At 35.4% G+C, this 12344-nt stretch overlaps 1 protein-coding gene across 1 annotated transcript in view; it reads left to right on the top strand.

The window, feature by feature from the left end:
- PCGF6 (polycomb group ring finger 6) overlaps positions 1 to 12344 on the top strand; it is a 26735-nt gene extending 14391 nt beyond the window's left edge. The window contains exons 8-10 of the mRNA XM_065923249.1: positions 1572 to 1670; positions 7705 to 7791; positions 11097 to 12344. Coding sequence (XP_065779321.1) covers positions 1572 to 1670; positions 7705 to 7791; positions 11097 to 11153 — 243 coding nt within the window. The 3' untranslated portion in view covers positions 11154 to 12344. The remainder of the gene's footprint in view (positions 1 to 1571; positions 1671 to 7704; positions 7792 to 11096) is intronic.

Below are 12344 nucleotides of genomic sequence, written 5' to 3'. Positions count from 1 at the left end.
AGAGTCGGACACAACTGAGCAACCAACACACACACACACACACACACACACTTACTTTTTTAACACCCTTTCCTCATGATAATTCTGTGAGGTAGGGGCTGCTAGTATCTCTGCTTTACAAATGGGGAAATGGAGACACAGAAAGCTCTAGCAAGTTGTCCGAAGACTTGCAGCTAGAAAATTACAAAACCAGGGTTTAAACCCAGGCAGTCTGCCTCTGGAATATTTGCACTTAATATGCTATCTGTTGCACTATGATATTTAGGGATAAGGCTATCGTTAGGAAATTTCTTAAGAAACCAAATTACAGAGAAGAGAGCTGAGTGCTGTTACATGGGACAAATACGTACTTAACCTGCCTGAGTCCTTTTGGTAACAATTCTAGGATTCCTTTTTGCTAGTTCTAGAAAAATACTTTATGTTTTCCTAAAAGATGCCTTTTAGTTCTTACTACCCCAGCTTTTCATTTTTGTTAATAGTAATATCCTTTTATGCATGAGACAAGTGCTCGGGGCTGGTGCACTGGGAAGACCCAGAGGGATTGGGTGGAGAGGGAGGTGGGAGGGAGAATTGGGATGGGGAACACATGTAAATCCATGGCTGATTCATGTCAATGTATGGCAAAAACCACTACAATATTGTAAAGTAATTAGCCTCCAACTAATAAAAATAAATGGAAAAAAAATAGTAATATCCTTTTAATTGCCTCAGAGAGAGAATAGCAGGATAAGCATTTAGTTTGTTTCTACTTTAAAACCCTATGGTCTCTCTACCCATCACCTTAGACCATTGGATCAGATTCCAGCCATTTGTGTTTAGATGTTAATCTTTTTATTTTCCACTACTGCAAGAAAATTTCAAACTCATACAAAGTAGATGATAGTAAAATGAATGCCTGTGTACGTGTATTACTTAATGTCAATAATTATAAAATCATGGCCAATCTCAGTTCATCTTTACCTTTATCACTTCTCCTATATAATCTTCAAGCAAATCCAAGACTATCGTTTTATCAGTAAATAATTCAGTTTATTTCTGAAAGATGAGGACTTTTTATAAAAATATAATAATGATGCTATAGTTTTAAAAATTAACAGTAATTCCTAATCAAATATCCACATGCTATTTAAATTTCCTATGAAAGTTGTTTTATAGATTTTTTAAAATCAGGATCCAAATAAGATCCATATATTATAATTGGTTGATATCTCTTATTTATAGGCCTTATATCTTTTTTAGTCTATGGATTCCTCATACTCTTTGATTGACTGGTTTTTTTTTTCTTGCAGTTTTTTTGTTGAGGAGGCTACGTTCTTTTAGACATTGAATCCTGGGTATTCACTGCAATAAATTTTGCTCTAAGTTTTAAAGCCTTTCTATTAAAAAAAATTGTTGACATTTTTTAGAGAGGAGAAGCTAAGCAAAAATTCTTTTTTTGTATGGGATAGATAGATTAACTCAAACTTTCTTTTGTAAATCTTTTGAATCATCTTTGCTATAAAATGTGTTTTAAGGTTTGTGCATTTTATGTATTTTTCACCTGAAATTGGTTGGTTTGTTTACTTTTGTAGCCATTGGAAAAGAAGTTTGTCCGAGTTTCAGGAGAAGCAACTATTGGACATGTAGAAAAATTCCTCAGAAGAAAAATGGGTCTTGATCCAGCTTGTCAGGTAGAGTATATGTATATAAGAAGTCAGGAGAAGGGACTGACTTCCCTGGTGGTCCAGTGGCTGGGACTTCACACTCTCAATGCAGAAGGCCTGGGTTCAGTCCTTGGTCTGGGAACTAGATCCCACATGCTGCAACTAAGACCTGGCACAGCCAAATAAAAATAAATATTAAAAGACAGGGGAAGTTGTGAGATTACCTTTAGCATATTGAAGAAGGAACTGTCTCCAGGATTTCATGCAGTGGCTTTTGTTTTTATGACATTGTAAATATTGTAAGTAGTAATTGAATATTGGCACACAGTGATCCCTACCCCCAAATTTTAATCATATTTGACTTACTGGCTGTCTCTTGCTGCCATTGATTACCATCTCTGGGTGTCAAAGAAAAGCTGAGGATATGAGAATGATTAAACAGCTTCTAGAGCCTCAGCTCCAGCTTTTTTCTTTTTGATAGTAGAGCAAAAGTATACTTTTCTATCCATTCAGTCTCTTCAGAGGCCATCCTTGTATCAGTATCTAGCTCAGGACACCTAGAAAAGTGAAATATCTATCTAGTATAGACTCTTATTTTTCTAAGGATTGAAAAAGATCTTCCATTGTAGTTGTATAATGCTTTCTTTTGTAAGATGAAAATCTCAAACAACATGTATTATTGAATATAAAGTGTAAATATACTCATAGTTTAGTAATGTGGGCCAGTGAAAATGCACATTTATATAGTTTTGCTGTTTCATTAGTCAAATTTAAAAGGGATTTTTTGTTATTCTTCATCATGTGTAAAATTTCACAGAATAACTTTTTTCTAAAATGTCTACTTACTATAGATTAAGTTAGTAAATATTTTAAAACTAGCTGAAATTTTGCTATGCTTTTAGTATCAATATCTGTTGGTCCTAAATACATATTGTTCAGTCATGTCCAACTCTTTGCAACCCCATGGACTGTAGCCCGCCAGGCTCCTCAGTCCGTAGGGATTCTCCAGGCAAAAATACTGGAGTGGGTTGCTGTGCCTTCCTCCAAATATATGTTAAATGCAGTAAGATGTGACTTCCCTTACTGACTTTGACATAATGCTAGCTATATCTCATGGTAGCTGAAAACTGGAAATGACTTATTTATTACCTTTATTCTTAGTCTTTTGGTGAGAAATAGATAGCTGTTTGCAGACTCCTGAACAAAGAATTGTGAGTGACCCCATAATAGTCTATTATTTCTAAGAGCAGAAATCAGAAGAGTTGCACCTGATTATATAGAATAAGAAGTGGCACCCAAGAGGCTTTCTTTAGGGTATAGATTACTTCCTCTGTGGCTAGATATTGATTGGAGCCATTGATAAATTTCACATTTGGTGTTTTAAGAAATTTGGTTGCCAAAACTCTAAATTGACTCTATTGTATAAAAATGTGGGTTTATTTTTTTCCTCATTTCATAGAATTCAAGGCTTTTAACACTTTGAAATTTGTTTCAGTCTTTAATTTTCTCTCTCAGCTCTTGGTTCTCTAGGTAAATATTTTTTTCTAATTCAGGTACTATATAGCTGGTAACATTCATAAATTACTATCTCACCAAAATGTTAAAATAATAGAACAGATAATTATGCAGACCCATTTGTGACTAAAATTGTTGAAGCTTTCTAAATCCAAGAGAAAATAAACAAGAGTTAATTCTAATATGAATGAAACATTGAGCTAGTTAACTATTCAGTTCAGTTTAGTCACTCAGTCATGTCCAATTCTTTGAGACCCCATGGACTGAGCACACCAATGGTTAATAGTTAACCATTAGACAAAATAGTTAACCATTAAACAATTCTTGATCAACCCAGTCACTTGAGTCTTCTGTGCTGACCTTCTTTAAAACCATTTAGTTCCAAATAGAAAATGTATGCTTTGTTTACAGATATGTGACCTTCATGAATGGTTATTTACTAGCAGGAATGAATGATTACTAAGGGATTGTTAAATGATAAAATACCTTTAAAGATATTATTTATTTGTGGCAGATAAAAATAAAAAAGGAAGATAGTTCTGAAAGATAAAAAAATATATATAGATCATGTGTTCTTAAGAGATTTAAGTTAATTCAAATCAGAAATCAATAATTATCTGAGTGGATTTTTTTTCATATAGAGACCCCAGTGTCTTTGAATTATCATGGTTGATTTAGTGGTATTTTGAATTTATTCATGTCTTACTGTATCTTCTTGTTTTTCGTGTGTTTTTTTTAAACCAACTCTTGTGGGATATTCCTTTGTACATCATTTGATCTTATTTTTGGTTTTATAAAATGCTTATCACATTTATCACTAAATATTTTCTATGTAAAAAATGTAGGAGTAAATTTTGAATTCCATCTTGTAAGATAGGTTTTTTTCCTTAAGATTTATTTGTTTACTTTACTTTTTGGCTGTGCTGGGTCTTTGTTGCTGTGCGCAGACGTTCTCCAGCTGCCCTGAGCAGGAGCTGCTCTTCCTTGCAGTGCTCGGGCCTCTCACTGTGGTGGCTTCTCTTGTTGCAGAGCATGGGCTTTAGGCGCATGGACTCAGTAATTGTGACACACGGGCTCAGTAATTGAGGCTGTGCACAGGCTCAGCTGCCTCACGTATGTGGGATCTTCCTGGACCAGGGATAGAACCTGTGTCCCCTGCATTGGCAGGGGGATTCTTAGTCACTGGACCACCAGGGACGTCCTGATAAGTTCCTTTTTATTATTATTTATTTAGTATATTACCTTAACCCTTAACCATACCACTGAATTGTTTCCAAATCATTCATCTTACGGAGATTCCAATGTGTCATATGGTATATCCCTACCATTCATTTACTATTTGTTAATATTAAATTGAGCAATCTATGTGCTTGGCATCCAGTACAGACATGAGACAGAAAATTCATGCTGTTAGGCAACTCAGACTTGTGTGGGAAAGATATAAAATGACAATAGGCTATGATGAGTGCAACAGGAGCACAGAGTGAATGATTTAGCTCTGAATTTGTCAGAGGATTTGCAGAATGGATTTTTTTATTTTTTTGGCCAGATAAAGAACTTTCTATCAAAGAAAAGAGTATATATGAACAAAGAGGGATGAGTGCGGCACTGGCTCATTCAGTGAAAAATTCTGTCTTGGAAGCTTTAGTGTGATCTTGCTTTTAAAAAGTTAAGGATTTTTTTTTTCCCTTAAGACTATCTTCACATTCTGATTTCTGCTCTGAGATTCAGAAATATTGTCGTCATCCTTCCTGTCTAAGACTTAATACTCCAAAGGTTAGAAAGATTATGCCGAAAAGAGTTAACAAAGCAGAGCCGAGGCTGCTGTCTGTAGAAGGTCTGGCTTACAAGGTTGGCCCTTGCCTAGCCTCTAGGGAGCTGGCTTATAAAAAGCTCCCTGCACTATTATGAAAACTTACCTAACGATTGCATGTTTCCCTGTGCCTGGACTGAACAAACAGTGAATACCTGCTTTGCTTCTGGGAGCCTGGAATTTGGTAGTTGCTAGACAGAGAATGCCAGCATGACCAGGCCTCAGTAAAAACCCTAAACTCTGAGCCTCGAGTGGGCTTCCCTGGCAGAGACACCGCACAAATTGGCTTCATTTCTACTGCTAGAGAAAAGAGTACTGTGGGAGTATTGCTTCCTGGACTGGGAGGGAAGAGCAAAGAAAGCCTGTGCATGGATTTCTGCAGACTCTCCCTATATCTTTTTACCTTGCTGATGATCTGACTTTATCCTTGCTGTGTTGCTGTAGTAAATCATAACTGTGAATATGCTGAGTCCTTCCACCAAATTATCAAATAATTTGGGTCATATTTGTGACATCCTCAAAGATATGACTCTGTTTGAATGAACTAAGTTAATCAACAGGTAAAGTGAGAAGCAGTTTAAATGTTTCTGAGGAGAACGGATATATATTTCATAAAATGGAACACTATGCAGTTATTAAAGTCGGAGAGTTAACTATGCGTTCCAAAAGATGTCTGTGGTATATTAAGGTTTTGGTGTTTGTGTGTGTGTATGTTTTAAGAATATGTAGAACAAAATATGTGACATGGTCCCATTTCTATAAAAATAAAATCCCTGCATGTACACGTAGCATCTAGGACCATGTGCATCAAACTGTTAGTAACTGGCTAACCTCTTGGGATGAAGTTGAAAATTTGTAGTAACCAAGTCATAAATGTATACCATATGGTGAAGCCCACTAAGAGTGGTGGTCTCTGGACTGGTGGATACTTAGTAAAAACATAATGTTAGTTTCTAAGTTCTGTAATTTTTCTTGGATCTAAGTTCTGTGCACATCATCAGCTGTTACTGCCTTCAAGTCCTTTGCAAACAGATATTGCTCTACCAACTTTAAAACTGGTAAGCATAAAACAAGAGTTGTTACTAATTGGAGGTTATTCATTGTGAAATAGCACAGGGCTTGACAAACTGACCCACAGGCCAAATCTAGCCTGCCATCTTTTTATAAACAGTGTTTTATTCTAACAGCCATTCTGTGGCTGCTTTTATACTACAGTGATAGAATTGAGCACATGTAACAGTGATCTTGTGGCCTACAAGCCTAAAATATTTATTATCTAGCCCTTTTTAGAAAGTTTGCCAATCCCCGACATGCACTGATTTTTGGAGAAAGATAGACCTGGAAATAGACCTGGGTTCAGATCTGAACTTTGCTGCTTACTGGCTTTGTGATTTTAGGAAAATTTAATGTCTTTACTTCTTAGCATCCCTATCTGCAAAGTGGGAATTACAATACCTAACTCACAGGAATGTGAAAATAATATGAGATAACATATGTAAAATAAATAAATGTAATGTATGCTATGCATAGTGGCTGCTCAGTTAAATGCAGGTGCTTTTTTATTCTTACCCAAGCATGCTAAAGGTTTTAGAGGGATTAACATGTTGGCATTGTGTAGGATTTTTAGAGTAAACAGAATTTGAAGTTAGGAATCTGGTTAGGAGATGAGTTCAATGGTTTAAGCCTGAAGGCAGCACTTGAAAAAATGATATGAATGTAAAAGGTATTATGAAGAAAGAAGCTACACCTGTAGCTTTTTGCATGTGAGATTGCATGTGTAGCTGATTGCATGCGAGAAGAAAGGAAAAGGAAAAATAGGAGTTAAGAGGTGATACTCTGGTTTGGAGCAGGGAAGAATCTCGTGCCATAAGCTAAATAGGAATCTTAGGAGACGGAGTCTCTTAAGTGATACGTGTTAATAAGGTGTTGAGGACCTGTTCCCATTTTAAAGCAGTGGAAAAGAAGTACTCAGTGAAAGAGTATATAAGAACTTCATTTCTGTTTCTAACAAGTGAATATACTGGAATCATATACAATATAGTATATGACTGTACAACCATATTGTCCTGTCTAGAGCATTCAGTATAAAAGTAGATTTATCTTAGAGCTTTCACATTACTGAAAAGGCTGAAAAGACCTTGTTAAGATTGTTCTGCCCATAAAACACAATGCCTTATTGTGTACTTTATATCAGTGTTAGACTTTTCATTGTTGGAAAATGAGATATTCCTTAATAAGAAAATCATTCAAACAACTAAAGATTGCCTTTTGAAGCATTATAAGCCCTTAGTCATTGTGTCATGGAACTGTTTAAAAATGTAATTTTCTGTGCCATCTTATGCTGAACATATCAAGTATGATTTAACTTGTTCTGAGAGATTCAAGGAAACCATTTGAAATATCTGCTGTGTTCTGTGTTGTGCCATGTCCTCTATGCTCATTCCATTTTATTTGTAAATAAACTCTTTCATGAGAGCATTAATCAGTCTAAAATAGTTAAGTCAGAACCTCGCTGGCAGTCCAGTGGTTAAGACTTTGCGCTTCCAGTGCAGGGGATATGGGTTCAATCCCTGATTGGTGAGCTAAGAGCTCACATGCCATGGCCAAAATAAAAAATAAATAAATAAATAAAAATAGCAAAGTCTAGTCTAAAAATAATTACGTCGATCTTCCTCTTTTTTAATATGGTTTTTTGAAGCAGGAAAGCAAACTTATACTCTTATTTGCCTGTAGGTAGACATCATCTGTGGTGATCATTTGTTAGAACGGTATCAAACTCTAAGGGAAATTCGACGTGCAATAGGTGATGCAGCAATGCAGGTAGGTCTACCATATTTATGCCCAACGGTTAAGTTATTTAATGAAAGAAGAGTGTTCCATGTTATCAGGGTTTTAATAAACATTCTATAATTAAAATTATCTGGACTATAATAAAGCTAATGTTTGCTGGATGCTTACTGTGTGTCAGGTACTTTTCTAAATGATTTGTAATGATGAGCTCTCTTACTCATCATAGTTTTATGAGATAGGTATTCTTTTTTTTTTTTTTTTGAGATAGGTATTCTTTTATCCCCAGTTTTAAAGATAAGGAAAGGTACAGGTAAAGTGAATTTCCTTGGAGCTCAGATGGTGAAGAATCTGCCTGCAATGTGGGAGACCTGGGTTTGATCCCTGGGTTGGGAAGATCCCCTGGAGGAGGGCATGGCACCCCACTCCAGTATTTTTGCCTGGAGAATCCCATGGACAGAGGAGCCTGGCGGGCTGCGGCCCATAGGGTAGCACAGGGTCGGACGTGACTGAAGTGACTGAGCACGCACAGGTAAGGTACAGAGAGGACCTGTAACTCATCCACAGTGAGTGAGTGTGTGAGCCAGGCTCAAACCCCAGGCAGTTTGACTCTAGAGCCTTTTCTTCTTTGTCCCATTCTGCAGTAGAGCTTTGAAGGCTGCTGGGCAAATGTACCTGCAAGGACGTGTCTTTAAGAAAAATTTGCAGATACTCACTAGTCTGTAGAGATTTCACATACCATTCCTAGCTCAGTTGGTGAGAAGCCATGGTAACTGTTACGGTGTTTTAAGTAGCCTATAATATGAGTGGGAAGTATAGTGTGAAATCTAATAAGGATAAATGAAAGCAAGATAAGACCTACGATTTTAATGAAGACAAAAATCCAGTTTCTTTTGGAATTTTGCCCTCTGGTTCTGAAATCCATTGGGGAATCCAATAGATGACTGGTGTATGGAGATTAAGTACCTTGCCCAAGATCACTTGGTTAGTTAGCAGTAGAATCAAGGTTCACCTGTCGAAAAAGTTGAACTTAAAGCTTAGGGTCTTAATGAAGGGGTGGCTGAATATTTGGGTAATTATTTGATTATTCTTACATGCTTTTAGAAATATAGCACTGTACTAATTGTTTACATTTTAGTAACAAATAATTCAAAAGATCTGCATAAAATACAAAAGTAAAATTGTTGGCTAAGTAAAGCATACTTAGAGGTATAAACAAGACATTTCCTAAGATTTTTATAAAATCAGACTTCAGAAATCTTAGAAAATATTGTCTTTTTTAAAGTTAAGCTTGATTAGAAATATAAAAAGCTAGGCATAAAATCCCAAAGTCAATGGAGTGGGTAGAAAGTATGACTTCAATTTAAAGAATATTTTTAATTAAAGTCCTCATTGATAACTGTAAGTGTCATGTAATCTCAGGACCTCTTAGCTAAATGAATAATACATCTCTGCAGTGGGAAAGCTAGGATGTAGCAAGTGAGGGAGAGAGTGGGAGGAGCTCAGATCTGACAGTTAGAATAAAACCATGCAGGACTTTATAGGCTGTAGTATGAACTTTGGATTTTAATTGAATGAGGTGGGAAACTATAGATTGGAGAGATTTGAGCCAAGGACAGAAAAGACATAATCTGATTTATCTTTTAGAGGATTTACTCTGGTTCGATTGTTTAAGAAGACCATGAATGGAGACATCTAAATATAAAATATAAATAATATTTATATATTCCTGTATATTTATCAGAATATAAACATAATAAATATAGATATAAATTTGAATTATAAAGATTTTCTCATTTCATAAAATGTAATTTTATACATGTATTGAAGTTGTTTTGAGATTTTAAACACCTTGTAATTCTGAAGCATAACTATATGCAAAAAATTGACATTCTGTAAAATGTACTTTGTATTCATGTAAATGTGTTAATAGGATCCTTCTGTGTGTGTTAGAATACAAATTCATTTACTTTGATTAGACTAATTAGTCTAGAAGAGATCTGATGATCTGTAGGCCAAACATGGTGTGGGATTGATTATACTTTATTTGGCTTATTCTGTGTTTTAATTATTTTTTGAGTTTAAATTCCTTTAGCTAAGCATCTGCTATGATTTACCACTGGTTTCAACATATCGTATTTGACTACTTAACTGACTCACATATTCATTTATGGTACTTCTCTGGCTTTTGTGGGTATTTGAATTTGTGAACCCCTTTCTAGAATTCTGATGAGTTTTCACTAGAGTTGCCAGTAACAGAAGCCAGATTGCAGTGAGTTGAATAGTGAATGAGAAATGAGGAAGTGGAGCCATGAAAAAACTTAATAAAGAAGAAAGAAAGGGTGATAGCTAGAGCAGGGTTGGAAATGCAAGGCGTGTATGCCACCACTCCCGCTAAACGTTGCTCAAAGTAGGCCCATTGCCCATGGCATACTTTCTCAATGAGTCTTCTTTTTAAGCTAGTTTTTCAGTTCATAAAGTGAAGTCACTCAGTCATGTCCGACTCTTTTGTGAGTCCATGGACTGTAGCTCACCAGGCTTCTCCATCCATGGCGTTTTCCAGGCAAGAATACTGGAGTGGGTTGCCATTTCCTTCATAGTAGATTACAAATAGCACCTTAAAAAGGTAGGTTGCTTGCTGGGTGCAGCTTTGGTGAGAGCACAAAGAATCAAGACCTGATACCAAGGAAGGAGACATAGAGAGACTCATAAACATGGTATCTGGAGTCATTTAGTGTTGAGTTAAGTTTCCCAACAACCCCAAAGGACATCACTGTGTTATATAGCTCAGTATAGTTACAGTTCATAATGATGACTCTGGGTATCAAAGGAAGGGTGAATTGTACTGAACATTCTTCAAGGAGGAAGTAAAATGTATCATGTATTAAATGGGTAAGAGTTCTGAAGTTTTCTCACTTATTTTAGTTGTAAGCTGCATTTATATGGGAAATAAATATTTTATTTCCTAGCAGACCCATGATACTCTATGATAATTGAGTCTTTCTTAGAGAAATCCAAAGTTGGGTGATATATTAAGCAATCTGCAAAAGGAAAAGTTTTAGTTCTTTTTGGAGAACTGTTTAGCCATAAACAACCTTGACAAACTGTGGATACTGGTAGTTTCAGGATTTTCTTCTAAGAGTCATTAAAAAGGCACACTAGCAGGGAGTGTTTGGTTATGAGGTGAGTAGATTAGCAAGTTTCTTTATCTTGGACCTTTATTCTCTTTAAATCAAAGAATTTCACATTAGCGTTGGGTTATGAAAAATAAACTATCTTTGACTTGATCATATGTGTAAGTGGTTTTCAAGTAACTGCAGAACACTTTTTTTTTTCAGGATGGTCTGCTGGTTCTTCATTATGGACTTGTGGTTTCTCCTTTGAAAATTACTTGAAGATTGTAAGATTATTAGGAGTGGGTGAACAAAATAAGGAGGCTTCTGCAGGATTGCATTCTCACCAAAGATTTCCATGAAACATGTAATTGCTATCATTTTGTGCTGTTTGGGATGTAACTTATCTATTTTCAGCACCAAGAATCATAGGAGTCTTATAAATCATAGGATTTTTAAGTATAATTCGGAACGATAGAATGCATCTGTTTAGTGAAAGATCTGTTTAGTAAAAAGTCTCTCTAGTAAGTGACTATATAAAAAGCATCCATAGCTCAGGGGGAAATTTTTTAAAGCATTTACTTTTTATGATTTCAGATACTTTGATATAGATTTTGTTTCCTAATCTTTGAGGTAAATCAGTCGTTGTTTTTGTCTTCATTGAGCCATACCCCTTTCAAGTTGGTGATTGGGATTCTGCTCTTTGGAATGGCATCGGTTGGGCAGTCATCCAATTGGAAAAGGAGTGTGCTTTTGAACTGAAAATTTAAAACCAGACTTTGTTTGTTAAATTACAGAATGTACCTCTCAGACAAAGACCAAAACTATGGGCCACTTTTGTATGTTGCCATCATATTTTGAACTTATGTCTTTTTTTTCAAACCAGCAACACTACTAAAGAAATATTATCCACTTCTAAAAGGGATGAATTATAATTTTTTTTGTGTGAGGAGGCTGTCCCTTGTAGGGTTTAGGTCTTCAGTGTAATGAAGGCACATTTAACATTCCTTACAACAAAGGGGTGCCTCTTTGCAACATTTTTTTGATTGTTTGTTTGATTAGCATTAATTTTGAGTACATAGTATGATTGTCAGTACCTTGTAATGGTACTGCTTTTGAAAGTAATTTAAAAATTTGAATGAATTTAAGGTTTACAGAATACTTGTTCATTGTGTCCTCAGTAAGTCAGTTTAATGTTCATTTTCCCATTTGTTGCTGTGATAAAGAATACGGGTGTTTGAGAGCTCACTCAGTTGCATGCAAAAATTTCCATTTTAGAGATTATTTTGCCTAAAATTAGCATTGTGATGCTTTAAAAGAAATGTTTTGTAGACCTTATTTCACTGTAAAATTTCTGAATCTGCATAAAAGCAATTATAATTGGAGGAAGATTGGTGATTGTTTTATAAAGAACTTATGAATTCTGTATAAATTTCTTCTAACATTTAATACAATTTTTTAATAAAAATTTAT

Source organism: Muntiacus reevesi, chromosome 2 (assembly GCF_963930625.1).
Source record: "Muntiacus reevesi chromosome 2, mMunRee1.1, whole genome shotgun sequence".
Classification (NCBI taxonomy): domain Eukaryota; kingdom Metazoa; phylum Chordata; class Mammalia; order Artiodactyla; family Cervidae; genus Muntiacus; species Muntiacus reevesi.
The sequence above is the reverse complement of the archived record's forward strand: the minus strand, read 5'-3'. Positions and strand labels throughout refer to the sequence as shown.